The following is a 23,193-nucleotide window of genomic DNA, read 5'->3' on the forward strand; positions in this document are numbered from 1 at the left end:
AAGGGTCTGCCTTTGGCTCAGGTCATGATCCTGGGATCGAGCCCCACTTCGGGCTCCTTGCTCAGCGGGGAGCCTGCTTCTCCCTCTTCCTCTGCCCCTTTACCCCAACCTCCACCCTCTGTGCTCTCTCTGCTTTCTCTCTTAAGCTCCCTCTCTCAAATAAAATTTTAAAAAGTAAAAAGAAGGAAAGAGATGGAATTCTAGATATGAAATTTTTTTTAAAGATCTTATTTATTTGACAGAGGGAGAGAGAGAAGCAAGCAGGGTGAGCAGCAAGCAAAGGGAGAGGGAGAAGCAGGCTCCCAATCCCAGGACCCCAAGATCATGACCCGAGCTGAAGGCAGATGTTTAACTGACTGAGCCACCCAGGCACGCTTAGATGTAAAATTTTTTATAAACATCTGTACACCAATCATATATCTTTTTATCATAAAAGAAATTAGTGAATGAGCCTGTGTTGTGAGAAGTAGCTAATCTGTGTACACATAAAACTATAAGGTTATAAATGTTGTTTAGAGCATGTTCTGGGATAGTAACTCACTGACATCCCAGTGTGTCCAATCATTCTTTAGATCTTAACATTTCTCAGACCTTTGTATTTACCCCTGCATTTTGTAAGCAAACATGACTTCAGTAATCACAACTATAAAAATATGATCTTTCATCTAATCTTACTTTAGGAAATCGAGAGAGAAGGATATTTTTCTGTTTGTTGATTTGAGGAGGTAAAACCAGCTGATGCAATGACTTTTGCTAAAAGCTGGCTATCTAAATGTTTTCAGCAAGAACAGTCTGCATATTCATGGGAGGAAGACATCCATTACTGTACTGATGATTTTGGTATAACGTTATTTTGAGCCTGCTTTGTAGCAGTCCCCATTTTATAAAATCTCTTCATTAATGAAGGCTGAGAGTCAATTTGTGTTTTTCTCATTAAACGTAAATTGTACCTAACAGTTTAATCATGTTTTTGTCACACCTACACTTTAAAGCTTTTGCACATTTCTTGCTGCCCTAAAAATGGTTTAAATAAAAACATGATGCTCCCTAAGGAAGGAAACATGTGACTCATCAGCAGCTAGGAATACCCGATAATTTTGTCATCATGTGCACAGATATACCATTAGAAGAATTTCTTTTTTTTTTTTTTTAAGATTTTATTTATTTATTTGACAGACAGATCACAAGTAGGCAGAGAGGCAGGCAGAGAGAGAGAGAGAGGAGGAAGCAGGCTCCCCGCGGAGCAGAGAGCCCGACATGGGGCTCAATCCCAGGACCCTGGGATCGTGACTCGAGCTGAAGGCAGAGGTTTCAACCCACTGAGCCACCCAGGCACCCCAGAAGAATTTATTTCTTTATATGCACAGATTTTCATGAACACTGATAATGTTCTGAGGTGCTTGAAATAGTAATAAAGACTGTTTTACTATTGAAGGATGCTTTTGTTTCACATTATAGCAGTGTCATTCCCTCAGCCTATCATTTACATTTTATTAGTGTATTTACTTAGGCGTCTTAGCAAAATTAGTAAAGCTTTTCCAAATATTTTAAGGGTTCTGCCATCATTCTCTTCACTTCTTTTTTGCATTAATCTCACATATCTCTACTTATTCTTCCACAGTCAGATCTTTCTCATATGAATGCAACTTACTTTTCACATTAAATTCCTTCTGTGAAAACTATGTTAAGGCAAAACTCCTGCTGCCTCTCCTGTAGAAGCAGCAAGTGGTCCAAATCAGCGGTACCTGGTGTCTTGTGCTTTTTTAGAGAATATATTGATACGCTCAGAGCACATGAAACAAACAAATAAAAAATTGTGCTAGAAAGGTGCCTGGTGGCTCAGTCAGTTGAGTGTCTGCCTTTGGCACACGTCATGATCTCAGGGTCCTGGGATCAAGCCCCACTTCGAGGCTCCCCTGCTCAGCATGCAGTCTACTCCCTCTGGCCCTCCCCCATCTCGTGCTCTCTCTCTCTCTCTCTGTCAAATAAAAAAGTATTTTTAAAAAAATATGCTAGAAATAATGTCTATAAACTTATGTAAGACTGATGTATTATGTCTTGCATTTTCATCTGGAGGAAAGTATTTTTGAAAGCATGGAACCCTTCTTTCTCTCCCACTCTCAGGTTTTGTTTAGAAAAGTGCTGAAACCTGCCAGGCTGCTCTCATTGACTTCCCCCATCTTTATGGTATTCTTTTGCTTCCCCCTCCAGCTCTTTCTCTAGGCCATCTTTATTTTTATCACCTACCTCAAGGATCCAGTTAAATTTGGCCTTTAATTTTGGCACACACGCCTATTGTATGTGTTAATATTTTTTCAATTTGCAAAGAATGTTTGTGATACTGTGCTGTGTATAGTGTTGTCTTCTTTTAAAAGGAAAAAATTCTACTGTTCATTCTGCGGTAATTTCATAGTCCAGTTGACTGCTTTGGATAATATGGGTAAAAGGGATTTTTATGGCCTAGAAACATTCTGTAACATAACTTTTTTGTGTTTGCTCGATTTTTTCAGATGGAAAAATTAATATTTTTGTTGTGAACATCAAGATCTGTTATATGGCACTCTGAGATCCCAATGAAAATTAATTATGGCATATATAAAATAATCGTACAACCACTATTCTACTTCAGTCAGTCAGATTCAAAGTATTTTGATTGTTTTATGGATCCTGTGAACATCAATCACAAAGTTTCGTCTAGTAGATAATTGTAGGTGCAACTGAGGAAATATTTTTGCAAAGCTCATTGATATACTATGAAATAATAAACTACTTATTTTATTCTGCATTTATTCCTCCCAAGGTATAAAATAATTACCGGAAAGCCTTCTGGTGCAATATCTGGCGTACAGAAAGCAGAAAATGGACCAATCGACTGGAGTGGAGACATGCCTATTTCTTGTAGTCTTTCTCGGTCAGTATGGTGTATCCAGTTCTCTTTTGCACTTTGATGTTTGAGATCTTTGTTGACTAAAATTGCAAATACTCAGTATGGTTTGGTTTGCGTTTTTTTTAAGATGTTACTATGTTTTAGGCATACTTTGAAGTGTGGTGTTTGTCTTTGTGGCAATGTAAAGATTTATAGATGTATATAAATAGTTTTATCAGATCTCTTAGGATACAGGGCAAACATTTTTGATATTGCTAATCACTAGTCTTAGAATTCTGTCCAATGTAGAAATTTCGCTTAGGACCTTGGTATATTTTGTACTGACCATCCATATGGACAGACCACAAATAGTGGTGCAGATAGTAATAACTAGAGTTCTAAAAAACAGTCATGAAGTTTAGGGATGGCTCAGTCGGTTGGGCGGCTCCCTTCAGCTTGGGTCATAATCCCAGGGTCCTGGGATCGAGTCCCGCATTGGACTCCCTTCTCCGTGGAGAGCCTGTTTCTCCCTCTCCCACTGCCTGCTGCTCTGCCTACTTGTGCTCTCTGTCAAATAAATAAATAAAATCTTAAAAAAAAAAAGTTTAGTATTCTCATTTTTAAAAGTATTTATATTATTGAAAAGGTGAGAATTAATACTTTTCTACTACTGTTTTCACAGTTTCAAATGTTCACGTGGGTCTTAATTTAACTTAGCAAGCAGAACTCAAAAAAATTTTATTGTCAGACATGAATTGTTACCACAAAGAAAAATTTAAGGAAAAGAAATTTAGAGAGTAGATTATTTTGGGTTTTATTCTGGAAATAAACCCAAGACACTCATCAATATTAGAATTTCTGATTACTGAATTGACTTCCATTTTTCCTGAGTCTGGCAGTTTTATAATCTACAAGTAACATAGGTTATGATTTACTGGCTTAACATCCATTGTAATTTGTGGATGCTTTTTATATGATTTTCTACAAATAAATAAATAAATTTAAATATTTAATATTTTAAATATTAGATATTACTCACTTAAACCATATACATCCAAAAAACCATATATATCATAAGCTAATAAAATATCATCTATTACTGTTTTATATTTTTGATGTCTGTGATACTCATTTAAACTAAGAGTTCTGCTAAAATCTTTTTGGGGGGCTTAAAAAAATTTTTTTTGAGTATAGTTTACGCACAGTGTTATATTGGTGTCAGGTGTACCACATGGTATAAAATCAGTTTTTGAGAACCACTATTCTGACAATTTCATTTTTGTGTGTTTAAAAAAGTTCTCCAAAATGAAATTGGGTCATGAAGCCAGAATTATCCAGAGAAATTCATTTGATTGGAGAGCAGAACTTGAACGTTTTAATAGTGGTTTATGTTAAATTTTGTTTTAGAAAATACTCATTTTTGGAATTTCAGGCAAAATTGATAAAATGTCAAAGGGTCAGGAAGTGAGCATTGGCTAATCATTATATTTCTGAAATTCAGAATGAGTAATTTGACAATCTGAACTACAGATTGTATATTTCAGGATGCAGGTGTTACCTATCAGTGTTTAGCATACCGAGTTACAAATTCTTTTATAAAAATTGATTAGATACCGGAAAGTATGTTATATAATCTTTTTTTGAAATAGTAAGTACTTTAAGTACTACAAATCAGCAATGAAAACAACTATGAAAAATAGAACAACTGTTAAAAAAAAGTAACAGTCACTATATATATTAGCCAAGACTGGGTAGCAATTGAGAAAGACCTAATTCAGCTGGTTTAAGTGAAAAAGGATGTAGATTGACTTTGTAATTGAAAGTTCATATGTGTATATGACTCAAAGCCCAGCTGAATCCTTGGACTCAGACTGTGACGTCAAGACTTAGTCTATTCAAATCATTCACATCTCCTTTTCTCTGATTCGTCTTTACTCTAGGTCAGGCTCTTTGCTGGCAGCCACAAGGTAGCTGCTGCCATTCTCAGACTCACATTCTCAAAGCTTTGAAAGCACAGTAGGAAGAGAGACCGATAGCAAAGATTTCTGGTTCTCATGTAACTAATTTGCCTGCTATCACCTGTCCACCTCTAATTGTTACTAAGCCACCAAGGAATTATTCCAGTGTCTGTTACATAGTCAAGAATATATTTTAGGGGCACCTGGGTGGCTCAGTTAAGCGCCCGACTCTTGAATTCACATCAGGTCTTGATCTCAGGGTTGTGAGTTCACACCCCACATTGGGCCCCATGCTAGGCATGGAGCCTGCATTTAAAAATAAATAAATATATATGTATGTATGTATATATATGTACAAATATATAAAAAAACTTTGAAATTCCATAATTGAGAGTCTTTTTGAGTGTATTGTATAATTCAGTGAAAGCATGAGAAAAAATAAGTCTTGACTGTTGATTAACAGACCTGTACCCCTGAAGCAAATAATACATTATATGTTAATTTTTTAAAAATCTTTACATTCTTTTTTATTTTTAAAAAATTTAAGCTTATTAGTCAAAGATTATCTCTAGTTAAAGTGACACTCATTGATCTAGTATATCAATTTTACTTCCTAAAGAAATATACTACCAAAAAAGTATACTACAAAAGTATATAAATTCAACATTAAAAATTATATATTAGCAATATTAAAAGAATATTGAAGACCTTGAAATTAAGCCATTATCTTATCCTCATCACTGCCTGGTTCTAATCCACTGATCTTGTCTTGATGGCCATGGATATATAACATTGGAGTGTTTGGAAAAGTGAGAAAACTTGGGAAGGAGCAAATAAAATAATCAGTAGAAGATAAGTTAACATTAAATATACCATAACCTCTGATTCATTGACAAGTAATTTTAAACCAAGGCTACCTGACTTTCTGAAAAGTTGGCAGATTTTTTAAAATTTTAGATCAGGGGCGCCTAGGTGGTTTAGTCAGTTAAGTGTCTGCCTTTCATTCACGTCATGATCCTTGAGTCCCAGAATCCCTGCTCATTGGGGAGCCTGCTTCTCCCTCTCCCTCTGCCCCTCACCCCAGTTATGCTGTCTCTCTCTCTCTCTCTCTCCTTCTCTCTCTCAAATAAATAAAATTTCTTTAAAAAAATTTTAGATCAAGCTTAAGCAATAGAAGTTACTTTGATTTGTTGGTAAATATTAATATTTTTGTATCTAGAGAAAATGCAACATTCACTTTTCAAGTAACTTTTTCAATACTCTTTTAGGGGTCTTCAGGTTCTACTTACCCCTGTTCTTGCAAACATCCTGGAGGCAGATCAGGAAAAATGTTGGGGTTTTGACCAGTTTTTTGCAGAAACTAGTGATATACTTCATCGAATGATAATTCATGTTTTTTCACTGCAACAAATGACAGCTCATAAGATTTATATTCATAGCTATAATACGTAAGTACCTCTTTATGTTTTCATCCTATATCATAATGTTGTGTTTTATAATTATCTTTCTAAATTAGTAGAGGAAATGGAAAAGATGTCTCAGCTTCTCCAAAGACACCCACTTCCCACTTAGGAAATTAAGTCTGCATGCTTAGTAAATTCTTATTCACTTATTTTTAGAGTGAAAGGATTAATTTTCTACTTTTATAAAATTTGTAGTCAACTTGGTTTCTTCTTAAACTGCAGGTTTTACAAGACTGTTATTGTTTCTATGCCTTCTCTCTTAATCACCTAAGCACAGATAACATCTACCAATGGATGGGCTGGGTTAAGAGTGCTGCCCTGTCAGGGTTGCCTGGCTGGCTCAGTCAGAGGAGCCTGTGACTCTTGATCTCCAGTTCCTGATTTCAAACCCCATGTTAGGCAAAGAACCTACTTTAAAAAAAAAACAAAAAAAAACTTAAGAGTATTACCCTGTCACTTAAAAAACATTAAAGCATGTATCTTAAATATAATCAGTATGTTATTATTTATATATGTGGCATAAACCCCATATTAGGTGTTGGAGAAATAAGTATTTGTTTTACCTTAAAAAAAACACACATTATGCCTATATTATTTTTTAAAATCTACCAATTTGATAGAACTGCATATAACTAAATACACACACACTTACATGTAAAACTAGGGATATCTGAAATCATAGATGGACTATATAAGAATCAATATCCTGGTTATAATATTACACTATAATATATGCAAGATGTTACCATTGGGGGAAACTGGGCAAAGGGTATACAATATCAATGGGTATTTTTTCCTTAGAACTGCATGAATCGGGGCACCTGGGTGGCTCAGTTGTTAAGCAGCTAACTTTGGCTCAGGTCATGATCCCAGGGTCTTAGGATCGAGCCCCACATCGGGCTCTCTGCTCAGTGGGAACCCTGCTTTTCCCTCTCCCACTCCCCCTGCTTGTGTTCTCTCTCTCACTGTGTTTCTGTCTCTCTCTGTATGTCAGATAAAATCTTTAAAAAAACAAAACTGCTTGAATCTACAGTGATCTCAAATGTTTTTTGAAATGAAGGGGAGCGGGGTGCCTGGGTGGCTCAGTGGGTTAGGGCCTTTGCCTTCAGCTAGGTCATGATCCCGGGGTCTTGGGATTGAGCCCCGCATCGGGCTCTCTGCTCAGCAGGGAGCCTGCTTCCTCCTCTTTCTCTGGATGCTTCTCTGCGTGCTTGTGATCTCTGTCAAATAAATAAATAAGTCTTTTTTAAAAAATAAAAATAAATAAATAGATAAAATGAAGGGGAGGGACGCCTGGGTGGCTCAGTGGGTTGAAGCCTCTGCCTTCAGCTCTGGTCAGGATCCCGGGGTCCTGGGATCGAGCCTACCTCAGCTCTCTGCTTAGCGGGCAGTCTGCTTCCCTTCCTCCCTCTCTGTCTGCCTCTCTGCCTACTTGTGATCTCTCTCTGTCAAATAAATAAAATCTTTTATTTAAAAAATAAATAAATAAAATAAAATGAAGGGAAAAAAAACATTACACCCATTCTATGTACCTCAGTGTCTGTTTTGAGGAGATTCAGATAGCAGTTTTGATGTCTCATAAAACTCAAAAAGAGACCTTTACTGGCAATTAATTTATCAAGGACTAAAATCAATTAGATAAAATAATATTTTAGATTTTAATATGTAACATGTATAATAATAATATAAACATTAAATATAACATCAATATAATAAAATATTAATATAACAGGTAGGTGTGTATTATTCATCTTTGTTTTGGTATGTAGTAGCATGAATAAATGTGTATCATAGGGGCACCTAGATGGTTCAGTCAGTCAAGCAGCGGACTCTTGATTTTGGCTCAGGTCATGATGATCTCAGGGCCCTGGGATTGAGGGCAGAGTTCAGGGAGAATCTGCCTTTTTCCCCAAAATATCATTTTGAAAAAAATCTGGTTTTATTCATTCGTTTAACATATTCTACAATCATATCTCAGAGACTGTTCTCAGCTGTTAAAGGGATTAAATCTTCCATGGTTCTGTGAGGTGGGTGATACTGCTCGTGTTTTATAAAAATGAGGAAACTTAGCATAAAGTAGTTAAGTAACTGAAGGTAATTCAGCAAGTAAGTAGAACTGGAATTTGAACCCATGTAGTCTGATCCAGAGTCCATGCTCCAAAGTGATCTGCCATGTTCCCATTAGTAAACATTAAGAATCCTGTATCTTACACATATCCAACATGGTTATTCAGACATAAAAGTATTTTGGAATTGATAGCTGTCTAGACACGTTATGTGGAATTTTCAGTTTAATAGACATCATAGTACCCACATCAACAAAGCAGTGTCTCTATAGACTGCCCATGATCTGAAGTATCATGTAGAAATGAATGTTGTTATACTCAGCACAAAAAAAAAAAAAAAAAAAAAAAAGATTTTAAAAGTTCTTACTCCACCCCAATTATGTGTTGTCCTTTTGAATTTTTCTCACACAGTGCTACTGTATTTCATGAACTGGTGTATAAACAAACCAAAATTATTTCTTCAAATCAAGAACTTATATATGAGGGACGACGTTTAGTCGTCGAACCTGGAAGACTGGTACAGCATTTCCCTAAAACGACGGAAGAAAATCCCATCTTTGTAGTAAGTCGGGAACCTCTGAATACCATAGGATTGATATATGAGAAAAGTAAGTGGAGATTTTCTTAGTGATACTTCTAGCCATTAAAAAAAATGATCTGTAGAAATAGTTGGCATCTTCATAAAGCTTGATGATGATAGTAATGTAGAATTTTCATAAATACTATTTTGTAAATTAGTTGAATGAGACTAGTAATAAAATTGAAGAGTCTTTGAGGACTACAGAATTTGACCTTCAATATTGTTTCAAAAAATGGGGCACCTGGGCAGCTCAGTGGATTAGGTCTCTGCCTTTGGCTCAGGTCATGATCTCAGGGTCCTGGGATCGAGCCCCGCATCAGGCTCTCTGCTTAACAGGGAGTGTGCTTCCCTCTCTCTCTCTGTCAAATAAATAAATAAAATCTTTAAAAAAAAAAAAAATGTTAAGAGGGGCGCCTGGGTGGCTCAGTGGGTTAAAGCCTCTGCTTTTGGCTCAGGTCATGATCCCAGGGTCCTGGGATCGAGCCCCGCATCAGGCTCTCTGCTTAACAGGGAGTGTGCTTCCCTCTCTCTCTCTGTCAAATAAATAAATAAAATCTTTAAAAAAAAAAAAAATGTTAAGAGGGGCGCCTGGGTGGCTCAGTGGGTTAAAGCCTCTGCTTTTGGCTCAGGTCATGATCCCAGGGTCCTGGGATCAACTCCCACATCGGGCTCTCTACTCAGCAGGGAGCCTGCTTCCCTCCCTCTCTCTCTGCCTGCCTCTGTGCCTACTTGTGATCTCTGTTTGTCAAATAAATAAATAAAATCTTTAAAAAAAAATGGTAAGGGGCACCTGGGTGGCTCAGTGGGTTAAAGCCTCTGCCTTCAGCTCAGGTCATGATCCCAGGGTCCTGGGTTCGAGCCCTGCATTGGGCTCTCTGCTCAGTGGGGAGCCTGCTTCCCCCCCCCTCTCTACTTGCGTCTCTGCCCACTTGTGATCTCTGTCAAATAAACAAATAAAATCCTTAAAAAAAAATAGTAAAATAGTTTGCCATGTATGTTATACTGTAGCTCTCTGCTTTTAGTATTTTACTAACACTCAAAATAACCTTTTATATCATAAATATGAGCAAATGTTTATTGTGTCCAGTGTGACTAGGACATTTTGCCAGGCTTTGGAGTCTAAGAAAAATTAGATCTACATTTTGAGTTTTGTGGGTTTTTTTTTAAGATTTTATTTATTTATTTGACAGAGAGAAATCACAAGTAGGCAGAGAGGCAGGCAGAGAGAGAGGAAGGGAAGCAGGCCCCCTGCTGAGCAGAGAGCCCGATGCGGGACTCGATCCCAGGACCCTGCGATCATGACCTGAGCCAAAGGCAGCAGCCTAACCCACTGAGCCACCCAGGTGCCCCTACATTTTGAGATCTTAAATTATTAATCTTACCGGTGGTGGGTGAGGGTTACCCAGATTTTTTTTTTTTTTTTTTGCCATTTATATTTTTTATTTTTTTATTTTTCACATTTTACTGATACTTTCAGAGAGATTCTGTTTTGTTGTGCTCTTGCCAGGAGAATGTATTACTATTTTCTTCATTCTCTTAAAATTTAGCAGACATTTATTTTATATTTCTCTAACCACTGTTAAGACCAAACACATTTTAGCATGTGTTTATCCACTAGATATATTTCTCTTTTTTGACTTGTGTGCTCATTCTTGTTCATTCTTTTGGTTTACCCAGATTTTTATCTTTTTGTTGTTTTTAAAGATTTTAAAGCCCCCAGATTTTTACTTTTCTGTTTGGGTCTTTGGGATTTGATTTAGATCTAAAAAGAGAAGCATTGAGCTTATTGTGTAGAAAAACATTTAAGAAAAAACTGAACTCTTTAGAAATATTTCAGGTAATTTCTTCATTGTTAAGGATTGAGTGTTGTTTCAAGTGAGTTTTTGTTTTTTTTAACCTGGAAAAGAACTTTGAGGCTCCTTGGGTGGCTCAGTAGGTTGAGTGTTTACCTTCAGGTCATGATCCCAGGGTCCTGGGATCAAGCCCTGCTTCAGGCTCCCTGCTCAGCAGGGAGTCTCCTTCTCTCCTCCCCCTGCTCCTGTGTATGCATGCTCACTCTCTCTCTTTCTCTCAGTGTCTCTCTCCCCCTCTCAAATAAATAAATAGTTGTCCAAAAAAAAAGAACTTTAAAGAGTTTTGCTACTAATGTTTAATTTAGGGGTTAATGTTTAATTTTGAAAATTGCTATATAAAGGATATAGTAACCTATTCAAAATGATTTATTTCTGATTTTAATTATTTTACTTCATATTTCAGTTTCCCTCCCTAAAGTACATCCACGTTACGATTTAGATGGGGATGCTAGCATGGCTAAGGTTAGTATTTAATTAAATTACTATGAAAAAAAATTATTCTGTAAACATGTGAATTAAAATTATCAATAGTGGAAACAGTAAAATGTATTATCTTTACATATGTGTATGTGATCTAGGAAATTTTTCACTTAAATGATTTATGTATACATATATTTATATATTTTATATATAAAAATATATAAGCTGGAAAGTTGTTATGTAGAAGTTTTTTTTTTTTTTTATCCTGTACCACAGTTAGCACCAAATATTGTGTTTCTTCATTAGGCAATAACAGGAGTTGTGTGTTATGCCTGTAAAGTTGCCAGTACCTTGCTGCTTTATCAGGAATTAATGCGAAAGGGGATACGATGGTTGATGTAAGTAAGAAATTGAAATTTGAAAATAAGTGGTAACCACCCCATCATTGATACTTTACCTCTTCAGACTAGGTAGGGTTAAGTTCTTGGGGGTTTTTATTGTTTCATTTTGTTTTGTTTTTAAGTAATCTCTGCCTGCAGTAGTGGGGCTTGAACTCAGTGACCCTGAGATCAAGAGTCACATGCTCTACCAGCAAAACCAGCCAGTTGTCCCTTGGGTTTTATGATGATACATTTGTTCCACATTTGGTTACAAAACATTTAACAACTGGGGCCCCTGGGTGGCTCAGTGGGTTAAGCCTCTGCCTTTGGTTAGGTCATGGTCTCAGGGTCCTGGGACCGAGCCCCACGTCGGGCTCTCTGCTTGGTGGAGAGCCTGCTTCCCCCTCTCCCTCTGCCTGCCTCTCTGCCTACTTGTGATGTCTCTCTCTCTGTGTCAAATAAATAAATAAAATCTTTAAAAAAAAAAAAAATTAGCAACTCTTTTTTTCATTTGATACCTACAACAACCTTGTGAGACAGATAGGACAAATAGTATCTGAATTTTAAAACATACCACACTGTACAATGTAATGGTAAATAAAATCTTTTTCCAAGGACCTTGACTGGGGCTGTCATTTCACTGTCTTGGTAGGCTTTGTCATTTTTTGTTTTTATGTTTGTTTTGTTTTTTAAGATTTTATTTATTTAATTGAGAGAGAGAAAGAGCATGAGCAAGGGGAAGAGGGAGAGGGAGAAGCAGGCTCTCTGCTGAGCAGGGGAGCCCGTCACAGGGCTTGACACCAGGACCCTAGGACCCCAGGACCATGACCTGAGCCAAAGGCAGACACTTAACTGACTGAGCTACCCAGCTGCCCTGGCTTTGGCATTATTATGATGCAGTAAAATCTGTACTTGTTCTAGAGTTTATGTCCTCAGAATCTTCCTTTCTTTCTTGCCTTTTTCCCAAATGAAGTGTACATTCAACTTTATTTTTCTAATAGCGTTATTGAGCTGCAATTTCATACTGTTTAGTTCACCCATTTTTAAGTGTATAATTCAGTGGTTTTTAGTACATTCACAGAGTTGTGCAGCCATCACCACTCATTATAAATTATTTTTGTCACCCCAAAAAGAAATCCTATACCCATGAGCAGCCACACCCTGTTTCCCCCATAACCTCCTATCCCCAGGCAACCACAAATATGCTTTCTATTTATATAGATTTGCCTATTCTAGACTGTTCATGTAAGTGAAATTATACAGTGAAATACACACTTCACTTTGACAAGCAATAAAAAACTTTTTCTTTTTTACCAATTCACTTAATATAGTTATTCTAGGTCAGAATATTGATCATCTAGTTAAGTATTCTCTTCACTGAAAGTAATCCTAAGTAATGTTCTGTGGATGAGTATGACTTGACCTTTTTTACCTTTCATGATTTGTAGATGCTGTCTTTCACCTGCTAGAACCAGAGAACAAATAGTCTCCCTTGAACATCGTGCCTCCAGTTTCTATACATCATTTGAGGCTTTTGAATTTTATATACACATACTACTGGCCTCATGTTCCCTGGGCTCATAATGCCACTTGGCTTTCATGCTTGTGACAGTTTATGTATATCTGCCTCACACCTATTCATCCTTTCTTGCAAAAACATGTATGAAGTGTTTCATCATTCTCATTCTGCTGGTGCTTTAAGAAGAAAGAAGAATGACACTTTTTTTGCCTGTCACCTCTGTGTTAAATCCATAAATTGATGGGGTTTTTTAGGTGTTCACATACCCAGCTTGTAAGCCTATGCTTTTTTTCTTTCTGTTAAAAAGCCTCTTCATTTTTACTAAATGATTTCTAGAAAACTCTTTTAAGTGTTGATTCTGTTTACTTTTGTAAGTAAATTTACTTAATTTTGTACTGTAAATTTACTTTTGTTTACTTTTGTATTGTTACTTATTCTCTCACGTTCATGCGGTTGTTATCTACCACAGTCACTGCTCCATAAAGCTTGGATTTCTTTTACCTCGTAACTTGTAGTTTAGTAAGCCATGAGAAAATAGTTTTTTGCTTTGTTTTTTGGTTTTGGGTTTTTTTTTTAATTTTTTTTAATAGTTTTTAAGATAGATCACTGTTGGTAAACTTTTTCCGTTAATGAATATTTTAGACTCCATGAGCTCCATAAGTTCTCTTTGGGTTTTTGGGGGGTTTTTTAAAGATCTTATTTATTTATTTGACTGAGGGAGACACAGCAAGAGAGGGAACACAAGCAGGGGGAATGGGAGAGGGGAAAGCAGGCTTTGTGCTGGGTAAGGAGCCCGATGTGGGGCTCAATCCCAGGACCTGGGATCATGACCAGAGCCGAAGGCAGATGCTTAATGACTGAGCCACCCAGGCACCCCTCTCTTCTTTGTTTTTACTTTGTTTTTATAACCTTTGAAAATATAAATGTCATCCTTAGCAAAAACAGGTTTGGTTTGTTGACCTTAAATGTAAACCAAAAGCCCTCCAGTTTTATCATTTACTATGTCATTCTGCTTCTTGAGAGATCGTAATAGTAATTAAAATTAATTCTGGTGGTATAAGGCATAATGCTTATTCATGTGATTATAGATTTTTCATGTGATTATAGATTTTTTAATTCCTTAATATAATTTTAATGCCTTAGATTTCCAAACTCTTAATAAGTAGTAATTAATAGTTTGTGTCCTGGAAAAGCATAGGGGTCACAGTGATGCTTTCAGTAATAAAAAGTGAATTGGCAAGACTCAGCCCAAGGCAGTGGGTAGATGAACTGGCTTTCATAATATAACAAGATTGTTAATAAATTTGTCTGAACAATAGTAACAGTAGTGCAATTAGTGATAGGAGAAAACAAATAATTCTTAAAAAAAAAAAAAACGGGCACCTGGGTGGCTCAGTCGTTAAGCATCTGCCTTTGTCTCAGGTCATGATCCCAGGGTCTTATGATCAAGTCCCTGCTCAGCTGGAAGCCTGCTTCTCCCTTTCCCATTCCCCCTGTTCGTGTTCCTTCTCTTGCTGTCTGTCTCTCTGGCAAATAAATTGAATGTTTTTAGAAAAAAAATCATTCATTAGATGAACTAATGAGAATATTATTATTTTTTAGAGAATTAGTTAAAGATGATTATAATGAAACTGTTCACAAAAAGACAGAAGTTGTAATCACATTGGATTTCTGCATCAGAAACATTGAAAAAACTGTGAAAGTGTGAGTAGATGACCTCCATACTAATACTGGTTAAAATGTTAAATATTGTCCCATTTCTCTTTCATTTATTTAGTTATCCTTGGCATCATACAGTATGCTCTGCAAATATTTGTATTAAGATACAACCTTAGATTAAGTTAATTCCTTACAAAGACAAAATTGAGTCTTCTCGGTAAGAAAAGAACATTGGTGACATTTTCTCCTACCCTTTGCAAAGGAAAAGGTAATCTGACATAGAAATGTCTCATTTTTTAACCTTGCAAAAGCAGCCACTCTGAATAGGAAAATACAAAACTGCAGTTAACAAAGGAAGTGGTAAGGGGTGTTCTAGAACTGTGTTTTGTTAGGATTTACAGAATTTGGGGGTTACTTTTAGTTTACTAGTACTTATTAATTTACCTTATCCCTGAGACTGTTTTTTGAAACAGAATATTTTAAGATTTTCCTGGGCTGTATTATTTATATTGCAGAGGAAATATAACAAATGAAATCAGTGTGTACTATTGACCGCCATTCTGCAGTCTAGTATTTTGACTGTTTTCTTGGCATAGACTGTTGGAAATTCCTTCTTTACAGAGACATCAACTTTTTCTGGAATCTTTGCTTGTAGGCTTTGCATTTAATATTTTATTCTCAAATAGTTGTCATAAAAACTCAGATACAATTTATAAAACATCTTTTAAAATATATGTATTCATTATGCTAATTTTTCCATAATTGTTGTTTATACAGTTATGAAAAGTTGATGAAGATCAACCTAGAAGCAGCAGAATTAGGTGAAATTTCAGACATACACACCAAATTGTTGAGAGTAAGTATTTACAAAATTATGACAGTCATTGGTTTGCTATGCTAATGGTTAACTATGCTAATGGTTCTATTTGACTTTTGCAACAACTCTATGAGATACAGAGTATTAACCATATTTTACAGGTAAAGAACCAAGCTTAATTGAATGATGGAAAGTATTTTCCATGTTTTTTTAAGAAAGGATATTTAGAGTAAGAAATGCTTTATAAGATGTATTAATACTAGTTAATCTCTTATTTTATTATCATGTGATACTCTGTAGAAAATCAAACCAAGAAACTGTCCTTGCATTTAAAAATAAAAATAGGGGCACCTGGGTGGCTCAGTGGGTTAAGAAGCTGCCTTCGGCTCGGGTTGTGATCCCAGGGTCCTGGGATTGAGCCCCGCATCGGGCTCTGCTCAGCAGGGAGCCTGCTTCCTCCTCTCTCTCTGCCTGCCTCTCTGCCTGCTTGTCATCTCTCTCTCTCTCTGTCAAATAAATAAATAATCTTATGAATAAATAAAAATATTTTTTTTTTGCTTTTAATTGCCATAATCTACAAAAAAAAATATGATTCAGACTGTAGACTCCATTGGCAGTGTATCATTTCTGTATTTTGCTAATCTGGATCTGAACCCACTGGTTTTATTTAGCTTTCCAGTTCTCAGGGAACAATAGAAACCAGTCTTCAGGATATCGAAAGCAAATTATCTCCAGGTGGATTGCTGGCAGATACATGGGCCCATCAAGAAGGCACTCATCCAAAAGATAGACAGTAGGTTATATAATTTTATGGGTAGTGTCTGCTCTTATTATTAAATGTCCTTTTTCACATTGACTCAATTAATTTATTTGGATTTTTTTTTCCTTATATAGTGTAGAAAAGCTACAAGTCCTGCTAAATTGCATCACAGAGATTTACTATCAGTTCAAAAAAGACAAAGCAGAACGTAGTAAGTAAAATTTTTATTAATCTAATGAATCAGCTCTACTAGTTGTAATTCAGGTGAATTAATTTGGTATATTTATAAGGGTGGATCCTTATTTCAGAGAATTGATTCTGTTGGGAAGGAGGTTGAATATACTAAAAATTATTCTTAAAACCAATGTTTTTTGAGTATTTTTAATTAAGGGTTCTGAACTCTAAAATCTCTAGAGAACATGTAACAAAAGGGAACGAGATTGGAGGAGGAGGAGAAGAGAGGAGATACCCATATGAAGGGGAGAGTCACTACTCAGATTCATGAAATTCATTGCACCAAAATCTTCCTATCCTTAAGAGAGCTGGAAATAAAGATTTTGTTAGAATATCCTGTGGATACCTGGCTGGCTCAGTCAGTGGAGCAAGCAACTCTTTATCTCGGGGTCATAGGTTTGAACCCCACATTGGTTGTAGAGATCACTTAAATAAATAAATAAATAAATAAATCTTTAAAAGAAAGAAATATTTGATTTTTTTAAATGTTGGCAGTTAATTTTTTTTTATGTTAACACTGTAGAGATCAATTAAAAATGTTTGTAAGCTATATATCTAACCCATGGGTTGTAAATTTGTGTCATCTACTCTAAACTCTTAGCTTTTTCGAAGTCATACTCTCAAAAGAAAAAGAAGTGTGCATGATTTTGTGATTCTATATTTGCAGAAGTGATATTTCTTATTTTTAGGATTAGCTTACAATGAAGAACAGATCCACAAATTCGATAAGTAAGTGTCCTTATCATGTTTAATAATTACTTCTGGTTATGTAATTAATGCAGTTCCTCTTAAAAGTTGAAATTAATTCAGATAAAAAGTACATTTTTAATCTTGGCTTTACAGAATTGTTACTTTGTGTGCACATATTTGAGGCCCACTTCGTCTGGTTGAGAGGTTAAGGAAAAGGGAGAATGATGTAGAAGGGAATCTTCTACATCATGTGCTTTGATTGCAGAAGGATAGAGAATAGAGAACATAGGCAAGGACAGAATTAACCACTTTCTTAACCTTAACTTCATTAAATAAATATTTTCTGACCATTCTCCATCATGAACCTTCTCTTTCACGTCTTGCTGCTATAATGCCTATCTTAGAAACCTTTGGCATTCTACTATCCATATTCTAAAGCCAGAATAGTCATTATTAAGAAACATAAATTTTATGTATTTAAAAAGTTTTTAATATTGGCAGTAGAAACCATCACATTGGTTTAAGCATGTGATTATTTCTAAATTATAGGCAAAAACTGTATTACCATGCAACAAAAGCTATGACCCACTTTACAGACGAATGTGTTAAAAAATATGAAGCATTTTTGGATAAGTCAGAAGAATGGATGAGGTAAGGAACTTTAGTGGCTGACTGTGCAAAGTACAATTCAGTGTACATTGTATATTGTAAGTAAGATAGTATTTCATTAGACTGCTTACTAATTGATTCTTTTTGGTTTTTAGAAAGATGCTTCATCTTAGGAAACAGTTATTATCCCTAACTAATCAGTGTTTTGATATTGAAGAAGAAGTATCAAAGTATCAAGACTATACAAATGAGGTATAACTATCAAAAGTGTCCAGAAAAAAAATCTTTTTCCTATTAGGAAAAAATACATTTCTTCTCAGCTTATATTTGAAATGATTGAAAAGAGAGAAATACGATTTAATACGCCTTATATTCAGTTCTGTTTGCCCATTTGTAATATGTGTTTTGAACCAAATTTTCAGAACTTAGGTATTTTACACTTAAAAGCATCTGATAAAATAAAAAATTTAAAAATTATTTTTAAAAGCATCTGATAGACCATTCTTTTTAATCATCTATGAAAATAACCTTTTTTAAAGTGGTGGTTTAAGTACTGTATCATTCACAGATTTGATATTAAAATTTAAAGCTATAAGGGCTTACTAAATTGTGTAACATTTGGGGCACCTGGGTGGCTCCAGTTAGTTAATAACCATCTACCTTCAGCTCCGGTCCTGATCCCATGGTCTTGGGATCTCAGCAGGGAGCCTACTTCTCCCTCTCCCTTTGTCTCTGGGCTTGCCATTCCCCCTGCTTGTGCTCTCTCTCTGTCAGATAAATAAATCAAATCTTTAAAAAAACAAAAGCAAAAAAACGTGTAGCCTTTAATGTAAGATCTGTAGTTTATACTTTGTTCAGTGATTGATGTAGGTATTTTTGATGTTTCAGTTACAAGAAACTTTGCCCCAGAAAATGTTTGCAGCCTCCAGTGGAATCAAACATACCATGACCCCAATTTATCCATGTTCTAATACATTAGTGGAAATGACTCTTGGGTAAGAGATTTATTATTTGGTAACTATGATGTTTTCATTCATTTTTATTTCAGTTTGCAATCTTGCTCTTTTATTTTGAAATTTTTGGTATTTGTTGTGAATAAATTTGTTAATGGTATTTAATGGCTTAGTCCAATCTAGAGTACTAAAACATATTAATAGAATTCTAAAACATTTGCATACTTTCTTGAGCAGAGACATTGATACTTGTTTTGTTTGTATAGTATGAAGAAATTAAAGGAAGAAATGGAAGGGGTGGTTAAAGAACTTGCTGAAAATAATCATATCTTAGAAAGGTAAGTAATGCAAATATTAACTCTGCCCTGTGATTTTATATGCAGTAGAATACATATAGATCTATATTTGTACCTGTCTGTCTTCCTGTATCATTAGGTTAAAGTAGTGGGGAAAGGATATAAAGTCAGAACCCTTTTGTTTTGTGATTTCCATGGTGCCTTTTAATGTGTTTGGGGTTGCTTGGATAAAGACAAGTCAACTGTGATTGATTCCATTATAAAGTAGCACTGGTTAATAGAATTATTTGCTAATTTGAATCCATTTGTGAAACTGAAAATCTTTTGCACATTATTTTTCATACATCTTCTCATTAGAATTGTAATTTATTGGGGTTCCTGGGTTGCTCAGTGGGTTAAGCATACCACCCGATTTGGGCTCAGGTCATGATCTCAGGTTCAGGAGATTGAGCCCTGCCTTGGACTCTGTGCTTGGCAGGGAATATGCTTGAAGATTTCTCTCCCCCTGCTGGTCCCCATGCTTGTTCACTCTTTAAATAAACAAATTTAGAATCATTATTTTTAAAATATTTATTTGAGAGAGTGCACATGCACCAAGTGAGAGGCGGGCAAAATGAGAGGGAGAGAGAGAATCTCAAGCAGATGCCCTGGTGAGCTCAGAGCCTGAGGCGGGGCTTGATCCCCCAAACCTGAGATCATGACCTGAGCCAAAATCAAGAGACCGAGGCTTAATCAACTAAGCCACTCAGGCACCCCAAATGTTACCTTTTTTTTTTTTAATGTGACCCATTTTTAATGTATGCTGATTTAGTTGGTTAAAACTGATACCTTGTTTTAATTTGCATTTCTTTGGTTAATAGTGATATGAAAGCATCTTTTTATGTTTTATTCAGATTTGTGTGTGTGAATTGCCTTTTGGTTTTAAAATCTATTTTTCTGTTGGTTTATAGCAATTACATAGTAATTATCTAAACTTTTTATAGTACCCAACTTAGTTTTTTCACAACTTGAGCTAAATATCAGCAAGAAAAGACTATTAAGATATGCTTTCACAAACTTACATTGAATCTCTTCTGCCTTGTGACGTAAAATCCCACTTATTAAAACGTGTCCCATAAGTCACTTTCCCCTGTCTTATTTGCAAATTTATTTGACAATATATGTGTGATATAACATGGCATTGTCACAGCTTAAATGTCAAATGACCGCTTACGGATTTTTGCCAGAGCTAATAATGGACTCCAGGTCTTGACCACTGTCTCCATGTGGCTTTCTCATTATCACTTCATTTCTTTTGTATCTAAAAATCACATCATACCACCCTTCCCAACTTAGTTTCCCCTCCAATTTCCTCAGTCTCTTCAGTGGAGCCACCTTTTTCCTGATCCCTTGAACATAGGTTATTTTAGATACTAACCCTTTTGCTGCCTTTCATCAAGTTTAGTGATCTTCCTTGAGAATGTTTCCATATTCCCCCTCTTGACCTCATCAAACCTCCTTCCTCTAGATTATCACCTAGGAGCTGTCGTGATAACCTACCACCTATCTTCTTAAGACTAGGCTTTTCCCATATGTCATGGCTATTATAGCCAAAACAATCTTCCCAAACACTCTACTGACATACTCCTTCAGCTCAGAAATTTCTAAACTCCTGTTACCTAAAAGGTCAAATCTAAATTCACACTTGAATTCAAAGAATAGAATACTCTGGCCCAGCTCATTCACTCAACTTTACTTCCTGCTGGCCCCTGAAATAACTCTAGAACAGCAAAGTTGCATTCCTTACTCTCCGTTGAGATGTCACACTTACTCCCAACTTCTTACCTTTGGTTTTCTAAATCCCACCCCACCAAAAAAAATTTACCCAGTTTTTCCTAATACTTCCTAGATCACATCCCTCATCCTTTTCTCTTAAGAAGTCCTCCCATTGATTTGAGATTCCATATTAAAACCTAAACCATTTTCTGGATTAGATTCCTGGGTGGCTCGGTCGGTTAAGCACCTACCATTGAGGGACGCCTGGTTGGCTCATTGGGTTGAGCCTCTGCCTTCAGCTCAGATCATGATTTCAGGGTCCTGGGATTGAGCCCCGCATCGGGCTCTTTGCTCAGCAGGGAGCCCGCTTCCCCCACTTCTCTTTCTTCCTGCCTCTCTGCCTACTTGTGATCAAATAAATAAATAAAATCTTAAAAAAAAAAAAAGTATCTACCATTGACTCAGGTCATGATCTGGGGTGGGTCTGAGATCAAGTCCTACATTGGCTCCCTGCTCAGTATGGAGCCTGCTTCTCCCTCTCCCTCTGCTCCTCCCCCTGTCTGTGTGCTTGCTCGCTCTCTCTCTCTCTTTCTGTCAAATAAATAAATAAATATCTTTATTATTTTTTAAAGTCCTTCCAAGCCACTGATTGGGGTTTTTTTTTTTCACATATTTATAATAATACCACTGTGTTTCAGTAAGAAATAGAGCAAATCATAGTTGCTTAAACTCTTTAATAGCTTACTCATGTGAAAAGTCTCCTATATTCTTCTTTAAAGTGTTAGGGCCAAATAAAGGAATCATCTAATTTCCTTTTTTCTTTTGTGTTTTAGGTTTGGCTCTTTAACCATGGATGGCGGCCTTCGCAATGTTGACTGTCTTTAGCTTTCTGGGAAGTTTGAGAACAGCTTTAGTTTGCACAAGAAAATAATGCTGGGGCATTAAATGAATGCCTCTGTAAATGGTCTCTTATTTCTACAATTCAGTATTTGATGTGGTCATGTAAATATGTACAATATTGTAAATACGTAAAAAAAGATATAAATTTTTGGCTGCTGTTAAGATGTAATTTTACCTTTTAACATTTATAATTAAATGAGGATATTTGACCTCAGTGAGCTCTAGAAGAAAGCCATGACTGATATGTTGAAATACTGATCCTCTACTCTTCTGAGTAAGGCTGAGTTCTACATCTCTGACTGCCTACTGGAAACATTTTTTAAGTGGAACCAAACTTGTCATCCTTACAGATCAGAAATGACTGATAATTGACTTGCTTACAAGTGATAGTATGGAGAAGTGGCTTCTTTGGGTGAGGAGCCGAACTGAACCACTGTTTTACAAGGATCACAATTTTGGGGGAAGGGTAAAGTGACATTTCATTTTACAAGGTGCCCAGAACCCAGTTATCGTCACATGTGTTTAATTTCAGATAAATTATTGAGCAGAATTTTTAAAGTGATTTAATTATTAAAAACTGTTCATTTTACTTTGGCCATAAGTGTGTAACTGTCATAAGAATTTTAGGATTATTTCCACTGTTTGAAGCTGTACATTTTTTGTTTAATTTCTGCTTACTCCATCATGAAAAAATATCAATAAATTTCTCAATTTTAATGTAAAAGTTTGTATTTTTCTGTGTTATAGCAGTTTGAGAAACAAAAGTTGTCTTTTGAAAGAAATATCTGTGGTGATGGTAAATCATTCTCAGACTACTGGATACAAGGACAGTTTTGTTTCTCTTCTAAATCTGATTCTAGTTTAATGTAAGTTCTACAATAAATTTATGCTATCCAAATCCAAAGGGAACATTCTCTTTGAAACATCTATCGAGAGTCGTATATTAAAGGATGGACTCAGCAAGAAGTTACTTCATCCAGCAAGGTTGTGGTTCTGATTTCGGTCTTAAACGGTTTCTGACTTACCAGATTATTGAAGTGTGATTATGCACAACCTGCATATCATAAAGATAGCATGTCCCAAAGAGTAAATAAATTTGAGTAACATGAACATTGGGAAACTGAAAATGGATTAGGTTTTGTTTTCTTTTTTTTCCCTAAAGATATTATTTATTTATTTATTTGACAGAGAGAGAGAGAGAGAGACCGGGAGAGAGGGAACACAAGCAGAGGGAGTGAGAGAGGGGGAAGCAGTCTTCCCGCTGAGCAAGGAGCCCAACACGGGGCTACATCCCAAGACCCTGGGATCATGACCTGAGCCAAAGGTAGACGTTAACAGCTGAGCCACCCAGCTGCCCCTGAAAATGGATTAGGTTTTAATTTGAAATCTCAAATCAATGTATTATTGTAGTAGAG

General features: G+C 36.0%; 1 protein-coding gene across 3 annotated transcripts in view; it reads left to right on the top strand.

Annotated features, from left to right (window-relative positions):
- Positions 1–22,502, top strand: part of TBK1 (TANK binding kinase 1) — a 48,809-nt gene extending 26,307 nt beyond the window's left edge. For all 3 annotated transcript variants that reach the window (XM_045072867.1, XM_004752494.3, XM_045072868.1), the window contains 15 exons: positions 2,801–2,911; positions 6,093–6,272; positions 8,765–8,961; positions 11,190–11,248; positions 11,513–11,604; positions 14,708–14,809; positions 15,542–15,620; positions 16,253–16,374; positions 16,476–16,552; positions 17,265–17,304; positions 17,815–17,916; positions 18,030–18,126; positions 18,763–18,869; positions 19,094–19,165; positions 21,712–22,502. In XM_045072867.1, the coding sequence (XP_044928802.1) occupies positions 2,801–2,911; positions 6,093–6,272; positions 8,765–8,961; positions 11,190–11,248; positions 11,513–11,604; positions 14,708–14,809; positions 15,542–15,620; positions 16,253–16,374; positions 16,476–16,552; positions 17,265–17,304; positions 17,815–17,916; positions 18,030–18,126; positions 18,763–18,869; positions 19,094–19,165; positions 21,712–21,763 (1,489 nt within the window). In that variant the 3' untranslated portion in view covers positions 21,764–22,502. The remainder of the gene's footprint in view (positions 1–2,800; positions 2,912–6,092; positions 6,273–8,764; positions 8,962–11,189; positions 11,249–11,512; positions 11,605–14,707; positions 14,810–15,541; positions 15,621–16,252; positions 16,375–16,475; positions 16,553–17,264; positions 17,305–17,814; positions 17,917–18,029; positions 18,127–18,762; positions 18,870–19,093; positions 19,166–21,711) is intronic.
- Positions 22,503–23,193: the final 691 nt, after the last annotated feature.

The sequence above is a fragment of the Mustela putorius genome, unplaced genomic scaffold, assembly GCF_011764305.1.
Source record: "Mustela putorius furo isolate JIRA1106 unplaced genomic scaffold, ASM1176430v1.1 tig00537227_pilon_pilon_pilon, whole genome shotgun sequence".
Lineage (NCBI taxonomy): Eukaryota > Metazoa > Chordata > Mammalia > Carnivora > Mustelidae > Mustela > Mustela putorius.